Genomic DNA, 23,669 nt, shown 5'->3' on the forward strand with positions numbered 1-23,669 from the left:
TTTTAAATGTTTTATATGAGTTATTTCATTTTGTGACAGTGTCTTTATTTATCTTCATACTTTCCCTCCAGGGCACTACAGAAATATTTGAAGGGCAGACAGCACACTTTGAAGCCCAAGTGGAACCTCTGCATGATCCAAATCTGCGTATAGAGTTTTATCACAATGGTAAACCTCTTCCTTCAGCATCACGCTTCCATATCACTTTTGATTTTGGTTATTTGGCACTTGACATCACCCATGCTGTTCCTGAAGATGCTGGAGAATATACTGCCAAGGCCATCAATGCCCTTGGACAGTGCACTTCTACAATTACTTTACGTGTGACAGGTAAGTTAAAGTCTAGAATACTAATAATAATACTGAAAAATGAAATAGTTAATGCTAAACTTCTATATCATTGAATACTCACACTTCGTTTAAAGACAGTCTACACCAATTGCAGATATTATGAAACAGAATATCTTCATTTGATTTTGTAATTTATTGTTTATTACCTATGTATTACATTTTCAATGCTTATTTTGTAATTTATGATTATCCTTTGTTCTTCTAATTACAATGAATGCAGTTTAGTTAGCACTTGAAAAATGCATCTAGTGCAAACTTCGTGTCATGGGAAAAGAATTTCATTGTTTATTGATTTGTGAAGTAACAACATATATAAATAAATGAAGTAGTATCTTGCAAGCAGTTCATTTGAATGTCTTAAAAAAAGTGATTCATCAGTTTGTGCTGGATCCGAGCAAAACATGATGATGCCTATGTGTAGGGACAGATTCTGGATTACAGTGGAGAAGTGGAATGGTACTGCACGAGTTAAATTACACCTAGAATTTCAAGAGTAGTCTTATCAAATAGGCTTTACTAATATTTAATCAAATGTTTCAGTGACTTTGTATTCTTGTTTGAGGTGTAAAATGAATTAATGATCTTGCTGAAATCAAGCAATGGAAAATTCAGGATGGAATAATGAAATATTATGAAAATAATAGATTACTACTCACCGTATAGAGTTGTTGAGTCACAGACAGGCACAACAAAAAGACTGCTAAACATGTGAGCTTTCAGCCAACAAGCCTCCCTCTAAATTCATGCAAGCACAACTCACACACACAAGGCCAGCCAGAGACAGTGGTTATGTGTGTGTGTGATTTGTGTTTGTGTGAATGTGTGTGTGTGTGTTGTCTACTTTGGAAGAAAGCCTTTTGGCCAAAAGCTCACATGTTTAGCAGTCTTTTTGTTGTGCCTGTTGCAACTCAACATCTCATCTGGTTGGTGAGTAGCAATCTATCCTTTTCATATTAGTGAATTTGTTACTTATTCACGTTATAATAATGTCTTTATTTATTACAGAAAGTAAGAAATTATACATCACCATAAATCAGTGAAACTGTTATACTTTCCTACTCCTTATTCTTTACTTTGATGGTCTTAAATTAAGTTGCCTCTGACTTTTGCTAACTAATGACAAAACATGTCAGATTGCACCTATTTCCCCAAAAAGATAAGAATATACTATAAAAAATGATTTACTTTAATTCTATAATGTTCCAACCCTGACTTTACATTGTTTAGTATACTTTAGAATCTCTTAACTGGTAATTTGCACAGTATTTATTGATAAGTATTGTTTATTGCTTTTACTGTCCTAACATCTATGAAAAATGTTTTCCAATATTTCCATCAAATTAATATTTGGAGCATACATCTCCAAAATATTGAAAGGTGAGTCTTTTTATCTCTACTTTGTCATCCTTTCATGTATTAACAATCCAGTAAAATGTCATTAATTTATTGTCATATAGTAGCGATACAAATTACACATGACTTTTGTTACAGCTAAAAGCAACATTGTGCTCGAGTCCCAGCGACCAGAAGGATTAGATAAAATTCGAGCCTTGGAGCAGCATGTCCCATACCAGAGGCCAGAGGTTCCAGAGCCAACTAGACAAAGGCCTGTGTTTACACAGCCATTACAGAATATTGACTCTATAGCGGAAGGGCAGACGGCTCACTTTGAATGCAGACTGATACCTGTGGGTGATCCCACACTCAAAGTGGAGTGGTTCCGTAATGAGAAACCCCTTGAAACAAGTGAGTTATATTCTTAAGGCAAAGAAAAACTTTGGCATAGTGACTTTATGGAGGTCTTATCATGAAGAGCAAATACAAAATGTTTATGGCTTTACAAGAATCAAAGTAAAGTGTGTGATATTTCCATTCTGAGGCTGTTACAGTTAACCCAGTCAAAATGGATTCAAAAGGTGTAAGATTCAAATCTATTTAAGATTCAAATTTATGTACAGTTGTACTTAGGTTTTACAAGTCTCGAACAGTGTTAGACTTCTTAGTGGTGAATTAATTTATTTGGTAGAGTACAAGAAAGGTGAGACTCGTGAGTAAAATTTAACTAACTTGTTTGCTGATTGTCACATATCGTTTGTGTCTTATGAGAGTCTCCCTTTTCTTCAGTTTTCTAGGTATTTAACAGCCATACAACCATTAAAAAAATCTAAAATGACAGCTGAAGACTGTTGTGATTTAGTCCTTACTGGCTGAAATTCTATCATGAGAGAATTTTGATGCTGCTCAGTATAGTATCCTGCTCACCAAACAGTGGCAGGGGAAAACACATAAAAATTATGGAAATGTGCAAACTTCAGAGCCAGTGGCTCCTTCTTCTGGCAGAAGTGTTGGAGGGGAAGGAAGAGTAGCAATGAAGGAATAGGTTTGGTGAGGTTTTGGAAGTTGGAGTGTTACGGAAAAATTGTCCAGAACTCTAGGTCAGCAAAGACTTACTGGGTGAGATGAGAAGGAAAGACATTGTTGGGGACTGTTCTGGATGAGATTTGAAAACCCTGAGCTTAGAGATGGAAGATAGGGCAATAAGAAAGACAAGAGATTACTGACAAAACATCATGCAAGAGTTAAATAAGAGGGGAATGCAACATGAATTACACATAGTAGACATGCGGAGGTGGTGGGTGAGGAGAAAAAGACAGGCCGGAAAATGAAATATGTAGAAGACCAAAAGAGAGCAAAGAAAGTAATAGTTACTGAAAGGGAATGTTGTGACCAAAGATATTAGTGTAAATTAAGGCCAGGTGACAGTGACATGCAGCAACACCAGTTCCCACATCTGGAGTTCTAAGAAACTGGCATCTGGGAGTGGGATGGGCACAGATTTCAGACGTCCCACCCCCACCATACCTCTTGCTTGTCACTATTGATGCCACCTCCCTCTATACCAGCAGTCCCTATCTACATGGCCTATCTGCTGCTGAACACTACCTCAACCAGCACCCACCTGATTACAAACTTAGGACGTCCTTCCACTTCATCTTAATCAACTTTATACTTATGAACAAGTACTTTGCCTTCTAGTAGCAGACATACACACAGATCAGGAGAAGAGCCATAGGAAACAGTATGGCTACTTCCTACACCGACCTTTTCAGGGGCCACTTGGAGGGGGCTTTCCTAGGATCCATAAGCCTTCAGCCCCTGGTGTGGTTAAGGTACATTGATGACATCCTTGCCATATGGAATCATGGTGAAGCTGACCTGTTAAAATTTTTGGACTCTCTAAATACATTCTTGACAGTTGTCATTCTTTTCATGTCAAACATTCCCTCCTATACAGCCTTGGCATTCAAGGCAAATGTAATAATTACCCCATCTGCCTAGTTCAAAAAGTAAATTTCCTGGGCCATCACATCGAATCCTGGTATTGCTGGTGCCTCCAAAAAACAACCTAGGAGTACATCTCTTGTCATTCAGCATTATCCTAGTCTTGAATCTATTTATTGGCTACTTCAACAAGGCTAAGACTTCCTGAAGTCATTCTCTAAAGTGAGGTCCATTCTGTCTGATATTTTGCTCATCACATTTAGAATAGCTTTTCATCGCACCCCGCTGCCCTGCCCCCCCTCCCCCAACCCCTGTGACTGTCCTCGCTGTAAGATTTGCTTGATACACACTCCTGTGTTCACCTATAGCAGCCCTGTAACTGGCAGAACATACTGTCAAAGGATGAGCCACATGTGAAATGACACACCCACTGTATGTAGACACTGTTTGCTCTGCTACATTGGTATGACTATCATAGAGTTATCAGCTAAGATGAATGTGCATAGACAGAGGGCATCCTATTGTAGAGTGTGCTCTACTTGTAACTGGCAGAACATACTGTCAAAGGATGAGCCACATGTGAAATGACACACCCACTGTATGTAGACACTGTTTGCTCTGCTACATTGGTATGACTATCATAGAGTTATCAGCTAAGATGAATGTGCATAGACAGAGGGCATCCTATTGTAGAGTGTGCTCTACAACATGACAGTTGTGACTTTGGTGCCTCTTTCATCATACGTGTCATCTGGATTTTCCCCCTTGATGCCAGTTTCTCAGAATTATGTAGATGGGAACTGATGTTAGAAAATGTCATTGGTTCTCACCACCCACTTGTCCTTAAGTTATGTCAATTCGTAGCTCTTGGCATTTCTTTTTGGTAACTATTCCTTTCTTCACTCTGTTTATTTTCTGTATATTTCATTTTCTGACCTGTCCCCCCCCCCCACCCCCCCTACCTCCCCCCATTCCTTGCCCCTGCCTCCACCTGTCTACTACATGTAATATACTTAGCTGTCCACTCTTACTAACTCACGCATGATATTTTGTAAGTAATCTGTCTCTTGCTTATCGCCCTATCTTCTACCTCGAAGTTCTCAGGTGTCAGGTCTCATCCAGTGGAGTCCCCAACAACCAGTCTTTCCTTCTATTCCTGGCTGGTAAATCTCCCCTGATCAGGGTTTCTGGGTGACTCTTCTGTAACTCTCCCCGGAACGTAAACTTCGCCAGTCCTTTCCCTCATTACTTTTCCATCCCTTCTGCCAAGAGAAGGAACCACTGGATCCAAAAGCTTGCTCATTTTCTCAATTTTTATGTGTGTTTTCTCCTGCCACCACTTGCTATGTAGAATTTTTTTATCCATCCAATTATATTATATTTTCAGAAATTCATTAGTTTTGTTGATATATCAGAATAGATCCCATTTACTTGGAAGAAGTAATTAAACTGTAAAATTACAGAGCCCTTATACATTTGTGAATATACTGCATGATGGTAGTGATAATGTGTTCAGAGTGGAAAGAAACACATATAACGTCCAGATATATCTAAAAAATGGTTTTCTCCACTGTCAAAGACGACAGAAAGAAGATGTTAGAAAGGCTGGAAGAAGGAGGGAAAATTAATTACTTTTTTTCTGACTTCATATTTGTCCAGATACCTATGTTGAAATTATTACTGTCCTGAACTTATGATAGAAACCCTGCTATAAAACAAAAAATTAGAATGTTGTGTGCTGAATGCTCATCTGAGGAAATACATCTGATGAAATACACTTCCATTTTACAAATCAATCACCTAAGAGCAATGTGTAAATACATCTCCATTTTACAAATCAGTCATCTGAGAGCAACAGCCGAGGGAGATAAATGTCTTTGCTCTTTTTTATATTTTTTTAAAATTTTTAGCTGCTTGTTTAGTTTGCTGTTGGACAGGAGATACATATTGTGACTGGAGATCTTCAGTTCATTTACAAAACTAATAATGTAACATATTCATTTCCTTCAGATCCATATTGTTGCAGCAATTTCTGTGTAGATGTGAATGCAAGTTTTTGTTTATGGTCTATTAATAGATATAAATAAATTTAAATTGTTGTGTTTTTTATTTATAGGCTCAAGAATTACGAAGACACATGACTTTGGCTATGTGGCATTGGATATGACACATGTTAGGTCTGAGGATGATGGTGTGTATATGTGCAGGGCTTCAAATGCTCTTGGTGAAGCTGTGACAACAGCATCTATGAAAATAAAAAGTAAGTATTACTGTAAACTGACTTTATTACATAGTTCAAGAATGAAGTAATGAACTGGAAGTATCCTCTGTTTCCTTTTTTATTGTTACAGCAAAGGCGGACATACAGCTGGAAACTCAACATCCTCAAGGCATGAAACGAATTCAGCAATTAGAAGAAGGGAAAGCACCAGCACGGCCAGAACAACCAGAACGTGAATTTGACAAACCCATCTTCACACAAGTGCTCACAGGTCCATCTGAACTGTGGGAGGGACAGCATGCACATTTTGAGTGTCGTGTTGTACCAGTAGGTGATCCAAATATGCGATTTGAGTGGTACATTAATGGGACAGAGCTGAAATTAGGTTGGTACAGTTTCACTTTGTAAGACAAAACTATATACAGTAATATTTTTTTCAGTAGTCTATCAAAATATTTCATAAATAAGTCTTCATTTAACTTGTGGGAACAATGCCGTAACATGTAGGGTTCAATATGATATGTTTTTCTGTCCATTGCAGGATCTCGCTTCCATGTCACACACGACTTTGGTTATGTGAACTTGGATATAAACTCTGTAATTAGTGAAGATTCTGGAGTCTATATGTGTAAAGCCATAAATAAAGCTGGGGAAGCAGTGTCTTCAATATCACTGAAAGTAAAAAGTAAGTGTCTTTCCAGACAACTGAACAATTTCTTCATGAAATTATGTAACTTCTTCATTCTCAGTTTATAAAAGAATGAAGCAGTTAAGAAGATTAGAACTACTAAGAGTAATGACACAAATACAATTCTTATGTCAGCAGGCATGAAAATTTGATAGTTGAGATATCTCATCCATGTAATTTACCTCCTTGTAGTTACCTTAATCTTGTTGGGCTTCTGATTCCATTCATTACATCCCCTCTGCCCCTATTTATCCTGTTCATTCCCACTGTGTGAGTGTTTGTGTGTGTGTGTGTGTGTGTGTGTGTGTGTGTGTGTGTGACATGCACACTATGCTGATATCATCAATCATCTATATATTGCTGCACTATAGGTATAACTTCAAATGTAAATGCTACATTTTAAATCAAACTGCTTTACTAACAAGTACTATTTATGAAATAGGTGGTATCACATAAGTAAACATTTTTTTCTGTTAATTTCAGCACGTTCATCAATTATTGGAGATACTCTTCAACCTGATGCATGGCAAAAGATTCAGCTGAAAGAGGCAGAAATGAATAAAGTTCCTCCACAATTTGTAGATACAACACCTCAACAAGCACCTGTTTTCACAACTCATTTGACCAGCCATGATAAACTCGTAGAAGGTCAAAATATTTTATTGGAGGCACAAGTGGAGCCACGCACAGATCCAAACCTTCGAGTTGAATGGTTCAAGAATGGAAAACCACTTGCTACTGGCACTAGACTTAGGACTACGTTTGACTTTGGCCATGTCAGTTTGTCTGTCACTGGATTACGAGCTGATGATTCAGCCATTTACACCTGCAAAGCCACAAACTTACTGGGAGAGGCTGTATCAACTTGTACTCTCAAAGTTGAAGGTGAGTGTTGCTTTCATGTGAAGCATGTTGTAGTGGTCCATGTTCATCAATATATTGTTTGATGCTTTTAATCCTTTGTATTTTCAGAGATATTTTTGTAACATTTGTTATATACTTGACACTATTTGATAATTAATTTTTCGACACCCACTTGACATAGGCCATTTTGTTATGGGGTACTCTTCTGGAGCAAAACAACTTCTCATTTGGCAAGAGAAGGTAATCAGATGCATCAATGGGGTCAGAAATAATGAATCTTTTAGACCACATTTCAAGAAGCTAAAAATATCAACTAATGTACTAATTTCATTCTAAGCTGTCCAACACATAGAAAAGAAGACCAACACAGTCAGAAACTATGACAGTCTATCAATCAACATAACACATGTATAAACAACATCAGACAGAAAAGGCTAATAATAAAAATGTTTTATATGATAGAAGAGTTAAAATGTGCCCTCAGAATATCTTCAGTACCGGTATTGATGTATTAAGATGGTACATAAGTTTATATTGTCATTTTATCATTTGGCAATAGTGAGTGGAGCTGTTAATGGTGTGCCAAGTGGAGAAATCAGAACATTTCTGCATATTCTTGTGTCTGAATCCATTAGTGACTCTCCACATTCAGGAAGACCTTTGGGGTTTGATGAAATTCATTGAAACACGTTAACTCACAATGACCCACGTCAGTGTACTCGAGACCTGGCAAATTCACTGAACTGTGATCATTCCACCATTGTGCGACATGAACAGCTAAAGGGGAAGGTTGAAAAATTGGGTGTATGGTACAACTTGCTCTAAGACAAAATCGCAAAAATCACCATATGGCCACATGTCATCTGTGCATGCTCGTCATCAACTGGCTCATGAACAATACTGACCATTCCTATCCTGCATCATTACTAGTGACAAGAAATGATGTATTTATGCTAACATGAGGAGAAGAAAGGAATGACTGAGCCCAAGCAAAGCAGCAGCTCCCCTTATAAAGACCTATGCACATCGACAAAAGATGGTGAAAAAGCGATTGTGTGGTATACTACAGATTAAACTATTTACTGTCTGACTTCCAAGTTGATAACTGATGTGTGGTGAAATGAGGGAGGGGACACATACATCCTGGAATATCAATGATAATATGAAAAAAATAGATTGCTATTCACCATAAAGAGGACACATGGAGTTGCAGACAAGCATGATGAAAAGACTGTTACATATAAGCTTTCGGCCAAAGCCTTCCTCAGGAAAGAGAAACACACACACATTCACACCAGCAGGCACAACTCGCTCACACGTGATCACTACTTCTGGCCAGTCTGGCCAGACTACAACAGAAATGTGCTGAATAGGAGCAACAACCTAGAGCAGATGGGGAAGGGGGAGGGATAGCAGGATACGAGTGGGGGAACTGGAATCGGTGCTGTCTGGCGGAGCATGCAGGGACTAGATGTGGCAGGATATAGCTGACAGGCATAGAGTCAGGAGGCTGTGTGGAAGGGAGAGAAGGAGAAAAATGGGCAGTGGAAGGGAGAGGAGCAGAAGGAAGGGAAAAGACTGGATGCACTTGCAGAGGGCAGTGTACAGTGAGGATGAGGGGAGGTCAGCTGTGAAGAGGTGACAGAACAGAGGAGGCAGGAACAGTTGTGTGAAGGGTAGGGGACAGTCAGTTACTGTAAGTTGAGGCTGGTATGATTTCAGGAGCGGAGAATGTGTTGCAAGGATGACTTTCATCTGCACCCAGTTCAGAAAAGCTGGTAGTGGAGGGGAGGATCTAGAGGGTCCATGTTGTGAAGCCGCTATTGAAATCCAGTATGTTTTGTTCAGCTGTATGTCGTGCCACAGGGTGACCCACTTTGCTCTTGGCCACAGTTTGGCAATGGCCATTCATCTCACCCCTCCAAAAGTAGTGTTCTGTTTTCCACCCAAACTTCAAAACATCCTAGTCCATCCCTATGCCACACCCAACCCCAATCCCTTGCCACAGGAATAACGTCCCTGCGGAAGACCCAGGTGTAAGGCCTGCCCAATCTGCCCACATGGGACACCATATTCCAATCCTGTCACAGATGTATCCTACTGCATCAGAGATATGCCACCTGTGACAGCAGCCATGTCATATACCAGCTCTGCTGCAATCATTGTTCTGGTTTTTATATTGGTATGACCAGCCAGCGGTCCACCAGAATGAATGGCCACTGCCAAACTGCAGCTAAGAGCAAATTGGACCAACCTGTGGCATAACATTCAGCCGAACATAAAGTACTTGATTTCAGTGGCTGCTCCACAATGCGGGACATCTGGAACCTCCCCCCCACCATCAACTTTTCTGAACTGCTCAGACGGGAGTTATCCTTGCAACATTATTCACCATTCCTAAGATCATTCTGGCTTCAGCCTACTGTAACCTACTATCCCACACCCTCCACCCAGCTATTTCTGGCCCCTCTGTGCTATCACCTCCTCACAATTCACCTCCCATCACCCTCACTATTCACTGCTCTCTGCGAAGCAGCCAGTCTTTTCCCTTTTCCTGCTCCTCTCCTTTCCATTCCTCATTTTCCCCCTCCTCTCCGTCCCCCACAGCCTCCCAGTGCTGAGCCTGTCAGCCCTGGCCTGCCACCTCCAGTCCCTGCATACTATGCCAGGCAATGCCAATTCCTCTTCCCCCAATCTTACTCTGCTGTCCCTCAGCCTGGCTGCTGGTAGTGATCACGTATTTGTGAGGTGTGCTTGCTGGTGTGAACATGTGTGTGTTTCTCTTTTCTGAAGAAAGCTTTGTTCCGAAGCTTACAAGTCAGCTCACTATTGGATCATGATAATGTATTTCATTCTTCGTTTGCATGTGTCTCTGTGTAGTTTTTTCATCTTATCCATGAGATACATGACTACGATTGTAACTGTGTCCCGTGATTCAGTTATAAATGAAATCAACTTCAGTCATAAAACATGTTTTATTTATGCCTAGCATAAGTCATACATTGTGGGTTCATCTTCAGATGGCACTTACAGTCCTAGTATACTTTGGTTATTTCAGTGTTTGTTACAAAGATATTTTGAAATTACTACATTTATATCACATCAATTCAAAACTTCCTGTGAAGTTATTTGAATGTCCACATGGAAGTTCAGTTACTGTAAAGTTTTACAGCTATCTTTATGCAACATTGTGTATTTCATAAACATAGAAGATAGATGCTGATATCATTATGCACAACACATCTCAATGCCACATTATAAATAGACTTGCTGTCTTTAGAGCAATGTTGCAGAGAGCAGTTGTTTTAGCTCTTACTGCAAATTAACTTGCCAGAGAGGTAGGTGTTATCAGGCATGTGTCAAAGAGAATGTGGACATATTTCTTTTGAACCATTTAGGAAAATCAGTAACAGTGGACCATTTGTATAACTTCGGAAAATTAAATAAATGATAGGCTAAACATTTTACATGCTGAAAGCATGGGAAAGAAACTGGATGTTTTGGAAGAGTTGGAGGCTATCATTCTTATACTTCCTAAAAACAATGAAAGATATGCTTAATAAAATGATGAATATAACAGTCATAATCTTTTTTAGCAGCATTATTTTGGACTTTTAAGAAAAAAGGATAATGCAGTTTACAAAATGAAATCTCTTTGCAGTAAAGTGACAGAAACTTATGTGTCTGAATCAACAGACACTGAAAACCTCTGTGACAGTTTGTTTTATTGCATATCTGTGACATATTTTATTTTTGAAAGAAAAAACATATTTATGTATTAACTTTGTGTTGTGCAAAGAAATGTTCAAAAAATATAACTGTAAGTCTTTGAAGCAACTGTATATTCAGCTGTACTTTCAAATACTGTTGAAGTATGTTCTATTACACAAAAAGAAATTGCAGAATTGAAACAATAAACAAAAATGAGGAAACTGAAGCCACTTAAATGTAGTTGATTGATTTATGTTGCATAGAAACATACAATAACTCAGAAACTTCACAAGCTATCGAGCTAATGCTTTTCTTCTCATTTAAGTACACACGCTCGCATATACAGCAACACAGACACCCACACACGTGAATGTAATTTAATATGTCTTTTTCCCATTTGAGAGCAGTATGGAGTCTGAGTTACCATTTTCCTCACTGTATTCAGCATTGGATTGTTATAACAAAGCCTTAAGAAAGCAAACCAAGTTTCAGAAAGTCACTTTTTTAATTGTCAGAACAGTCAGAAAGTCTTATCAACCTCAGATTACAGATTTTCTTTTGGGTCGTTTGCAGTTGATTCATAGTCCTAGTGCATCACTGTCATGTAGTCAAATAATTACAGTAAGATCATACCCCATCAGTCATAAGGCTTACAACCTAATCTGTATATAACTTTTTCGTAAGTTCTGTGATTCTTCAACTTTTCAGATATTATGATATTATGAACATGTGACAATAATTAAAATTTACGCCAATTCAAAAATATCAAATACTGTCAAAAAATTCTGGCAAAGAGTAGGAAGAGTCATTCGCTATTTTTTTAAAGTAAGGTCATGCATAGCTCAGTTGTGTTACCACTTTAACTGATTCAACGTTAGGTTCTTGGCAAAATGTTGTATATTGTATTAATGAAACAAAATGCTTATTTCCTTGGTTCACAAAATTTTATTATTATTTGTGTACAAGAAAATGGACTTATACAATAATACAGGTTGGACAACAATAAAAAATGAGGTCATGAGGATCCCTATTTGTTTCAGTAAGTTCTTAAAAGACCATCTGGGATGGAATCAACTAATGAATCTGATAATGCTCTTTGCTTTGATAAAAACTTTATTTCTCTGTGATTTTCCCAGAAATGATTCCATTTATTATAAGGTGGTGAAAATAGCCCAAATAAGCACTTCTGATTCAATCCTTACCACAAATGAAAGCTGAAGTTCGAGTTGCAAATTTTGCTAAACCCCGTCTTTAACATAGATCAAGGATTTAAACTGTCCAGTTGATATTTCTATTAAATTGAAGTTTCAAAAATGTGGTAGACCCCAATCTTACTATTTCCATACCCATACAATTCATATACACTCTTTTCTGCTGCCACCCCTTTTTTCTTTCTTGTCGCATTGAATAAACTGTGTCTTCTTGATAGTGATACTTACATGGTTTGTGAAAAGTGTGTTATTATCATCTCTGAAATGAAAATATGTTTAATATATGTTTACTTATTCCAAATCCATGAGGACTATTTTGCTCAGGATCTGAAGAAGGAACATCAGCATTTCTTTGTCTGTAAATATGTATTGTGTATTTTCCTTTTATGACATGTTTTACATCCTTGAGGATCTCTTTGCTATGGATTTATGTAACAAAAAGTGTATATAAACTAATCTACTATTGAGAGTTAGACAATTTGACATGAACAAGTCTAGAATGTCTCCAAAGATTGTGGTTGCAATAACAGTCAGGCTTCTGCAGTTCATTACCACACTTGTGAATAAGTCGATAACTGCTACCAGATTTGAAGAATTCACTGTATTCTGAAAATTTGTCCTATTATTGTTACGAGTAGAAATAGTAATGTTAATAGTTATCACAAGTATTAATTTCTCAGTTAATTAGATACTAACTGTTTTGCTAAAGTCTCACTTTATTTGACTTTCCAAAGTTGTCTTTACATTCCCTCTTATCGTGCTACGGCAAAACTGAATCACATAATTACAGAAAAATTAAAGACCAGTATAATTTTTGGTATTGCATTATGCTTTCTTACCATTCCATAGATCGACACTGGCTATTAGCTGGATCACTTCGTCCTGAGGCCTTACCAAAGATTGAAGCTCTTGAAGAACCAAAGGCTGGTCGTCCTGAAGCTCCTGAGCCTACCTATGAATCACCAGTGTTTATTACCCACTTGAATAACGTTGTCTGTACTGAAGGCGAGAGTGTTCACTTTGAATGCCATGTGGAACCTTCAAAAGATCCAACACTCAATATCGGTGAGTACTGATGTCCATGTCTTGTATGTTGCACATGGCTGTTTTCTTCTGTCATTCCATTAAAAAAGCAACTTCTGTGATTACCTTATATATTTGGTAATCTGAAGAAATGCAAGAGGCCAAATGCCACCAAGTTAATTAATTGTATCAATGTTTGTTGATAAACTCTAAAAAAATATATTGTTTTGAAATTGTTGTCACTTACTAAGTATCATGCATAGTGAGTGAAGCACACAGTACTTCCATCACACTAAGTATAAAGAAAATAACATTTATTTTGGACCATTAGTATAGTAGCACTGATGAAGTTTTTATAAATAATGTTTGGCAAAACTTCCATCCCTGGAAAAACATCAATTTTAAATTTAAAAATTTAGTAAACACAAAGTTAAGGGCATAAAAAGAAAAAATTATTTAAATGAAACAACAAGTTTGCTGTTACAAGTCACTGTTTATTTGTCTCCATGATGTGTTTCAAAGGTTTAAACGTCCATCATCAGGTGGATTTACATTTGTTAGTACAGCATTTGTGTGTGTGTGTGTGTTGTGTTATGATTTTTTGGAGGAACTTGTGGCACTGTCTAGTGGAGAAACAAAACACTGTTTCAGAACAAGGATTTTGATTTCTTTTGAGAAAAAACTAAATGTATATCTAATGGTAAAAATAAAATAAGTCAAATAGTGTACCTCCAGTGGTCACAGATTCCTTTCACTGTCATAACACGTCACATGTATACCATCATAATTTATAAACAAATATGGCATCTGGAAACTATTAGGTGCAACGATCATACAGCAGAAGAGAACATTATCACAAAGTACAAAGAATATACATTGTAACAAGATTATGTTCTGAAATAGTGTTTTGTTTCTCCACTAAACAGTGCCACAAGTTCCTCCAAAAATTTGTAACTCAACACACATGCACATGTCATACTAACAAATGTAAATCCACCTGATGATCGAGGTTTAAATCTTTGAAATGCGTCATGGAGATAAACAATCAGTGACTGGTAACAGTAAACTTGTGTTTCATTTAATGTCAGTAACAGTCATGGTAAAGCCTAACCTAAAATGTTTGCATTGAAGAAAAATTCTATTGGAAAAAAATTGTTAAATGTAAAATGATATAGATGGGCTGGCCAGTTCTTACTTTGCGGTAGCACAACTGCCATTACTGCCAGTGAAAATGTAAAACTAGGAAACAGTATACCTAGATGTTGGAAGCACAACTTTTTTCTTCAGAGAGGAAAGATGATTGAATGGAGAGAAGTTGGGCTGTGGGGTGGGTCAGATTAAGAAATGATTTGAAGTGGGGTGGGGGTTGGGGAGTCGGGCATCAAAAATATGTTAGCAAGCATTAAGATTTAATAGAAGGGAGAGGCAGAGTGAGAGGAAGAAATGGGCCAGTTGAAGAAGAGAAAGCATCATTGGAAATAATGATGCTAACAAATTGTAATAAATGGAAATATAAATTAAACAAAAGAGTAAGAGAGGAAAAAGTATAGATATAAAAAAATTATAGAATAAAAAAAGAGAAGAAGGATGAGTGAGCTCCAACCTTTATCACATTCTATCTTTTCGTTACATGTTTTCTGCATTTCTGGTTTCCATTTTTTCTCTATTTTAATATACTTTATTAACATTATTCTTGCAGAGAGCCACATTTTTATCTTCTTCTTTTTGTAATCTATCCTTGCTTTTCAATCTATAGTTCCATTCCATTTTCTGTGAAACCATTCCATTTTATCTGAAATACATCTGTAACAGTGCTTATTATTCTACAATCTTTGACTTAATAATATCTCTCTCTCTCTCTCTCTCTCTCTCTCTCTCTCTCTCTCTCTCTCAGGCATATATTCCTTCAGTTTTATTTCCCTTCCTCCTTACACAAGTTGAGTTCCTATTTGTTTGGATTAAAGACAAATAGGGGCAAAGTAGAAATGAGATAAGAGGTATTATACACACTTTACTTTTACCTCACATCAACACAGTTTGTTACGTTCAAGTCAAAGGGAATTTTATGACACACAGAATAAGTATGAGTAGAGTAGGAGAGTATGAAAAAACATAAGAAGGAGAAATGAATAAAAAAAAGGTATCCATCAGCACAGAAGAAACATCAAAGAGATAAGTGAACAGAACATGTCTGGTGGGTTCAGGGAATAAGAAGCGTAGCTTAGAGCAGAGTAATAAACTTTATGTATGAATCAAGAATGGAATATTAATGATCACACTGAATATATCTGGATATCTTACTGATGCTATTGCAAGATTTTAGTCAGAATCTCAATCTTTTGATAAATTAAATTCCTTCTTAAGAGACTAAGCAGGTAAGAAATAGGTATTTCGTATGTTGATCTTGCATTCTCCATGATTTTATTTAAAAGCCTTTTTTTTCATAAATGTTCTGTCATATATATGTGTGTGTGTGTGTGTGTGTGTGTGTGTGTGTGTGTATGTGTGTGTGTGAAAGAGGCAGGAGGGGGTGAGGGTGGAGCATGGTGTTATGAGAGAGAGAGATCTGCATTGATAAAATGGTTCTGTAATGCATACACTCTTTTTCTTTTACAGAATGGTTCATAAATGGCAAGCCATTGCCCACTGGTGCTCGCTACAAATCCACTTATGATTTTGGCTATGTGGCTCTGGATATAATTCATGCTTACGCAGAGGATTCTGGAGTGTACAGCTGTAAAGCCACAAATAGCAAGGGACAGGCTGCAACATCAGGAACTCTGAAATGCACAAGTAACTAAAATTTAATTCTAGATATTAATTTATTATTATAGAAGTCACTTTACTTTGAAACTATGTCTCTTTCAATTTGGAATGGATTAATTTCTTACTGCTCAAGTACGGTTCTACATGTAGTGATGAGGGATCTATGACACTGTTCTTTTTGTCTCCTTTTACAACACTGTGTGAATCATATTTACACTGCTTCACAAAATTTAAGGACCAGTTTTTTGAAACCCAGTAATTGTCTCCCATAGTGGCATATAAGTTGGAAATGTGGCTCAAAGGTGCCTCCAACCTAGCTCAGTATGTGACAAAGCGAGCTGGGATAATTTTACTTCCCCTCTTGTTTTGCCATCTGCCTCCTTAAATTCGTTTATTCATTTTTAACTAATTACCATTGACATACATGAATGTAATCTGTATTTCCATAAAAGAGAAAGGATGGCCCTCAGTTCTAAAGAATATAACACCAGATCTAATTTTGTGCTTAGTTTTATGTATGTAACTGATTTTCTAATTTATTTCAACTATTCCTAGTTAGTATCTTTTGTTATAGAGTGAAATCAGTAGTTGTTTCATAACTTAAATTCTATTGTTGACATGTAAACAAATACAAATTCTGTACTAATTATAAACGTTTGGAAGATGAAACACTGGTATTCTTAAAGGATCTATTTGGCTCTATTCATAAACATGTTAGTAAAGCCAGCCCTTAATTAATTCCAAAGTAATTAACAGTTTTGTCAAAAGTATTGTTTGCATAGCTATAAATGTTAATTTCATCATTTAAACAAATAATTCAGCCTAAACCTTTGTGCCAATTTTCGGCACGATTGTGTTCCGGCCGTGAGTGTTAAGGTCGATATTGGCGTCGCCAGAGATACTGGACTGCCAAGTTGGCTGCGAGTGGCCCTCTGGCGATGGGGAGTGTAGGATTAAACAGCACCAAGCAACAAGGACAGAACGGCAGAGTGATGGGGTCCATATGGTCCAAATTGTGCATTTAATAATTTTGGCACTCTGTGGTAGTGGACTGATGGTGAAACTGAGACGCTTGGAATTCAACACTTTTGTGGAATGATAAGCTGTGGGCCGTTTGTTGGTGTTTTGCCATGGCAGATAAACAAGACAGCGTGAGCCCAACCTGGACACGCTGTGCTGTAGCATGTTCGCCCACAATAAGGATGTCATGATATTGGAGAAGAAAGTAGTGGAATACTGTACATGTACTAACCTTCAGTGACTTCTGCGGTGTCAGTTTGCTTAACTGTGTGGAGACTGAGCAGTAACTGTCACTTTTCAAGGGAATTGATGAGTGTGTAAAAGTGTGGCCAATGCCGGATGGGCGTTGTCATAACGTTATTATATTTCTTATTGGTGAACGTAATTTTGTTATCAGGATTACTCATTGAATAGATATGAAATTCAGATCTGCACTGTAGTTCAGTGGGTTACAAATACTGGAATTTGTTGCTGTTATTCAAGTCTGTTTCCCTTAGCACTGTGAATACGATGGAGTGTGACACACATTTGAGAGTTTGCTGTGTAGTTGTGAATTCATCATTCACACAAAAGCCAAGGTGTTTTGTTCTTTTTAATTCTATAAAAATTAAAATCTAGATCTGTATTTGAACACACGTGTTTTGTAGATGAGCTCTAACTATTCCAACTTTGGGCCTTTTTTTAAATACTTTTAGTGCAAAGTAGTACTTTGCTCACTTTCTCACTGTTTCATGCTTCAAGTTAGTGATCTACATCTACATCCATCTCTGCAAATCACTTTGAAATGCACGAAGAGAATACTTTCCATTGTACCAGTTATTAGAACCTTTTCGCATTCAGAGCGTGGGATGAGTGATTACTTAAATGCCTGTATGCAGGCTATAATTCACAATCTCAATGGGAGCAATATGTAGGGGGGTTGTAATATATTCCTAGATTTCTCACTTGAAGTTGGTTCTAGAAAATTTCTAAGTTGTCTTTTACTATATAGTTTGTGCCAGTCTTCAAGTGTCCGCCAGCTCAGTTTCTTCAGCGTATGTGTGACACTCTCCCATGTGTCAAACAAACCTGTGACAATTTGTGCTGCCCTTCTCTGTGTGCAGTCCATATCCCATGTTAGTCTTGTTTGGCGTGGTTCCCACACAGTTGAACAGTATTATAGGGTGGTTTGCATTAGTCTTTTGTATGCAATTTCCTTTTTAGACCGATTGCTCTCCCAATTATTCTACCAGTGAGTCACATCCTGCTGTCTGCTTTACCTATGACTCAACCTGTGTGCACATTGTATTTCATATCCCTGCAAAGTGTTACACCCACGTACTGTGACTCACTGATATTGTAGTCATAGGATATTACATTTTTTTGCCTTGTGTACTACAAAATTGTACATTTAAGAACATTTAATGCAAGTTGCCAGTCTTTGCACCAATGTGAGATTTTAGCAAGATGAATATTTGTGCAGTGTTTTACAAATAGTACTTCATTATACATAACTGCATCATCTGTGAAAAGTCTGAGACCACTATTAGTATTATCTGCTAACAGACTTCCCTTTGGTACAGTTGAAGATACTTCTACATCAGTCGACCATAATGGATGGAGTGTGTGGTTTGAAACGTGACACACCGTTGCTATTAAAGTCTGTTGATGTTAATTCCAATGTCAGTACTGTGAAGCATGACACAGAATAGTGGCAGAAGCCAGTAACAAAGTGTCCTGAGGCGACAAGACCATACAACTTACAGAATAGTTGGTAAAACGCATTTACAGCCATGAAAACTATTAAAATCAAACTTATTTTCGCATACAAGACAAATTGCTATGGGGAAATGGATTCCTGCCTGAAAATATTTTGATGAAACAAAAGGTGCCTTGAGAAAACCAATGTCTGTTGTTAGAAGAGGGGGGAAAAATAAAGAAAGGTTCAGATATAATTTTAAAGTGAACAATACATCTTTTGACAGAATGAGAAGGTAGAACAGAACACCAATATAATGACTGCAGTGCTTCAAGAGGTTATGGATGCAAGAGAGGAGAAAGTAGTGGAAAAATGTTAGTAAACAATTTTGTATGAAGAAAGAGAGAGAAAACAGATTAGCAGGCAAAGGAGATTGGGGTCATCTGGGTCCAGAAACATAGTGTGCTCCATTATACTGTGGAGGCATATCTCCTGAGTTTCTGCTTGCTAAAATTATAAATGTTATTACCCAGGGTGTGGTTCAGGTTGAAATGATCTGATATGAATCATTTCCTTGATAGTAAGGCATTATTCCTTTTTCGTAATTTTTCTATGTCTCTTTTTATCTCTGGTTGCTCTTCACAAAAGTTTCCTCTTTATGTTTTAATTCATTACTTCTTCTAAATTTAATTTAATTTTTTTCTTTCTTATCACTTCATGTGAACTATGATTTCTCTGTTAGTTTGTATAGAATACAAAATTCATTATCTTATTCTGTGTTGAGACAGGAGCATCTCTTATAAATGTTCTCAATGTAGAGTTCGTCCTTTGACAGTCAACAGTATAAGTATTTTAACCTGTGTGTTTGTATTTAGGCTTTATTTAATTATTTTGACTTCGTCATTTTTATTTTATATAATCAAATAAGAGAAAAATACCATTAAAAGAACTTAAGAAAATCAATACATTGAGAAGGTTCTGGGTGGCAGAATCATGAAAAATTATTCTTACAATGAATTCCACTGAACTGTATAACAGTTTACATTTATTGCATGAAAATTTACAAGCATACATTCATTGTGGATTCTTGAGTAGAACTAAAACAATGTAATGACTTCTCATTTGATTGATACAATTTATAAATACATACTTGTGTGATTATTCTTGACCTCATTTTCTTTGAGGGCCACTTCAACATCAATGCGACATCAAAAACTTCATGGCGTACAAGTGTCTGCTATTGAATTCCGACTTTCCCATGCCACCCCAAGATTACCTCAGACAAATAACAATATGACGCCAAAAAATTTATACACTTAACATAACATATCCTACATAAAAATGTGGACCTGTGCACCATTTAAAATATGTGCTTTAGTGTAATATTAATAAATTACACAGTTACTCATTTATATGCGATGATGAGGATTCAGAAAACTTTGCAGTTCTGCCCTTAAGAAAATATTCTGAATTGAACTACTCAATTTCTGTAGCCTCACAACAGGTTTTGTTGACATGACACCTCTTTGACCCATTATTCAGAAGGTTTTTAACTTTTGTTAAGCCCATTTTGACTGCTGTTTACATGTTACTAATGTTATAAAATTCTCTTAGAGAATGTTTTTGGCAAAAATTAAATAAATTATTCTACATTGTGTGATTGTTTTAATTGCCCTTTTTTCTCTTCTTTCAGGCAAGCAAGACATCTTCTTGCAGACACAACATCCACAGGGTGAAGCAGGCCTTGAGGCTGTGCGTGAGGCAGAAGGAGCATACTTATCAAAATATCAGAGGCAGCCTCTAGCTCCTGAAAAAGATTATCCAAAGCCAGTATTTGTGGTGCCACTTCAAGAACAAGTAACACTGAATGAAAATGAAGCTTTGCATGTTGAGTGCCAAGTTGAGCCCAAGGAAGATCCAAATCTCAAAGTTGAATGGTTCTTCAAAGGAAAGCCTCTTGAACATGGTAATACCTTGGTACCAACAGATTATGTTTGTGTACTTCTGTGTAATACAATGCTGATATATAATGAATGTTTAATTAGTGTCAGATGTTCCTAAGTTTTTTAGGTCACAAGGAAAACAATGTATATGTGTTACTACTGATGTGTCGGAAATATTAGGAGCTTGCATTTATCCAGAACATTTTTGGTACATAAGGTACTTTGAAAGACATGATCAAGAAAGAGAGGGGTGTAGGGGGAAGTAGGTGCATGGAACTAATAGAAACCAGTAGTCCTGATTTGGTTGCAGCAAAGGCTGAATATTGGATGCTTTAATGAAACTGCTGAGCAAAAAAAGTTAATGCCGATCAGAGTTGGTGGAGTGACATTTACAAATTACTGTAACGTAAAAACATATATACAAATAAAAATAATAAAATGCCACATGTAATATGCTCACAAGTATGTATAAAGAAATAGATAAAATTATAATACTAGTTTGAGTAATATAAAACAATATGAAATTAGACAAAGGAAGAATGGAGAAAGAAAAAAAGGAATGTTTCTCAGTGGATACAGTTGATTTACAAAAAATACTTTGTACGAGTTACATCCATTTTGGCCCTAGGCCTTGAGTGTATTCTTCTCTTTGGCAGAATGCCATCACAGTGTACCATTTTCTCTTCACTCTCAAAATGAATGGAACATCTGTCATATTTTTTGTTCCTTTTGACCTAATTTCTTTACATCTGCAGTTAGTGAATGATACAAATTGTAGTTCTATAATAGGTGACTGCTTAGTCCTTTGAAGATTGCATTTTGGTGTCTGCTTTACAAGCCCCCTTTTTTTTTTTTGCAAGGCTGTGAGGGCAGGTCGTCAGTCGTGCTTGCATAGCTCAGTCATAGAGCACTTGCTTGCAGGAAAGGTCTGGGTCCAGGTCACAGTCTACTGCACAGTTTTAATCTGCAGAGAGTCTTAGATCAGCACACACACTGCTGCAGAGTGAAAATTTATTCTGTGAGCAATCTTCTAGGTTATCACTAAGCCAATTCTCCACATCAGCCTTTCTTCCAAGAATGCTAGTCCTGTAAGGCATGCGGGAGTACTTCTGAGAAGTTTGGTACATAGGAGAGAGGTACTGGTGGCAGTAAAGCTGTGTTGGCAGGTCATGAGTGATGACTGAATAGCTCAGTCTTAAAGCACTTTCCCTTGAAAAGTAAAATTCCTAGGTTTGAGTCCTTGTCAAGTTCACAGTTTTAATGTGCCAGGAAGTTTTGTTCTGTTTTGTTTTTATGCTGTAAACTCTTTATTTTCACATCAGCTGCATTGATTCCTTTTCTCATTTCTTCAGTTAACTACAATAAAGTAAGGAAAACAGGATGATTTAACCATGAATATTTGGACTGCAAAAGAGGAGAATAGATATCTTAGTTGGAAAACAACTAGATAATGACTTGATCATTATGTTGTTGAAGGAATGAATCCAGTATTTACCTGAGTTACCTTAAGGAGACCATGGAAAACATGTCAGGAAAGTCATAAAAATTATGTCACCGGTCAGATACAGGAATGTACTGACAATGGTGAGGATGAATTCAAGAACATTTAATACAGAGGAAGTTGAATGAAGAATTATAAATAGCATAAATGGGTATACAAAGTCTGAGTGTGAGGGAAGCTATTAGTGCAGCAGTGACAGGAGGATATAAAATTTCTGTTCATCAAATATGAACTGTAAAGTATAAGGTGAAGAAAGACATTGAAATTATCACATGCACGTCCCACAACATTACATTTATGTATAATAATTGAAGTCAATTTTTGAATTGCTCTAATGCTCACAACTACAAGTCAAGATTTAAAAAAATCCAAACAAACACAACATGCTCACCTAGAGTTTAGAGTGAGAACTGCATTATATAATATTACTGTTCTAATATTTTTTCTACAGATGTAGGGTACAACACTGAAAATTATGTGAAATTTAAAAAATATGAAGAGAATCTTTTCTTAGCCTCCTTAGAGAAGTTATGTGAATTATGAGAATGAAGATCTCTAGTATAACTGTAGATAATATTATTCATAGTTAAATAAGTCTCCCTTGTTAACTGTATATAGATGAGTATCATTATAGGGCCATAGTTAGAGTTATAAAATAAACAGATACAAGTTGAAGCAAACACTAACTTGCAGCTTATTTGATGTGTGACACATAGGCACAAAAGAACTAACCAGCTTTTGAGCTACTCTTCTTTTAAACAGTGATGTGCACATTCAAAGGCAGCTGTGTTATTTATTCTGCTCAGAGAGAGAGAAAGGCAGAACTTTGCACTGAAGTTGTGCTTTCGAGTGTTCTGCTGAATTATTGTTTCCATTTTATGCATAACTTGGCAGGAACACACCATGACTGTGAATTATTGTTTCCATTTTATGCATAGAGACCCAGAAGTACACCATTAATCATTCACATGGGGAATGCCTGAGAGATCACAATACTTTGTAGCGTTGCCAGTGTGCCCTCTGTCTCTGCCTCCCACCACACACTCAGGTGTTCTGTCCTGTGGCAGCTGGCAGTGCTGGGATGTTCAGTGCTGATGAGAGAAATTATTCTACTTCCAACTCACTGTTGAAAAATTTATGTACACATATCATTATCATTATCTTTGATTAATGCAGTATTTTCTGTGGTTGCTTTATGTCACCCATAATGAATTCTGCAGTGGCAAAATATGTGTCACCATATGTATACTAGTAAGAATCTCACTTTTAATCTGCACCTTCTAGTGTACGCTACAGACACGTACTATAAAATAATGCTATTGGCTTAAATTGCGTTGTACGTGTACACTGTCCATTGCTTCTGTGCCTTGCCCCATTACCTGGCTTCTCATGTGTACACACATGTGGCCA

General features: G+C 37.0%; 1 protein-coding gene across 1 annotated transcript in view; it reads left to right on the plus strand.

Annotated features, from left to right (window-relative positions):
• LOC126188355 (titin) overlaps nucleotides 1-23,669 on the plus strand; it is a 516,411-nt gene that overhangs the window by 129,331 nt on the left and 363,411 nt on the right. Inside the window, exons 37-45 of the mRNA XM_049929953.1 lie at nucleotides 72-330; nucleotides 1,843-2,097; nucleotides 5,750-5,893; nucleotides 5,985-6,239; nucleotides 6,396-6,539; nucleotides 7,026-7,427; nucleotides 13,178-13,393; nucleotides 15,968-16,144; nucleotides 20,509-20,781. Coding sequence (XP_049785910.1) covers nucleotides 72-330; nucleotides 1,843-2,097; nucleotides 5,750-5,893; nucleotides 5,985-6,239; nucleotides 6,396-6,539; nucleotides 7,026-7,427; nucleotides 13,178-13,393; nucleotides 15,968-16,144; nucleotides 20,509-20,781 — 2,125 coding nt within the window. The remainder of the gene's footprint in view (nucleotides 1-71; nucleotides 331-1,842; nucleotides 2,098-5,749; nucleotides 5,894-5,984; nucleotides 6,240-6,395; nucleotides 6,540-7,025; nucleotides 7,428-13,177; nucleotides 13,394-15,967; nucleotides 16,145-20,508; nucleotides 20,782-23,669) is intronic.

This window comes from Schistocerca cancellata, chromosome 5 (genome assembly GCF_023864275.1).
Source record: "Schistocerca cancellata isolate TAMUIC-IGC-003103 chromosome 5, iqSchCanc2.1, whole genome shotgun sequence".
In the NCBI taxonomy this organism is placed as follows: domain Eukaryota; kingdom Metazoa; phylum Arthropoda; class Insecta; order Orthoptera; family Acrididae; genus Schistocerca; species Schistocerca cancellata.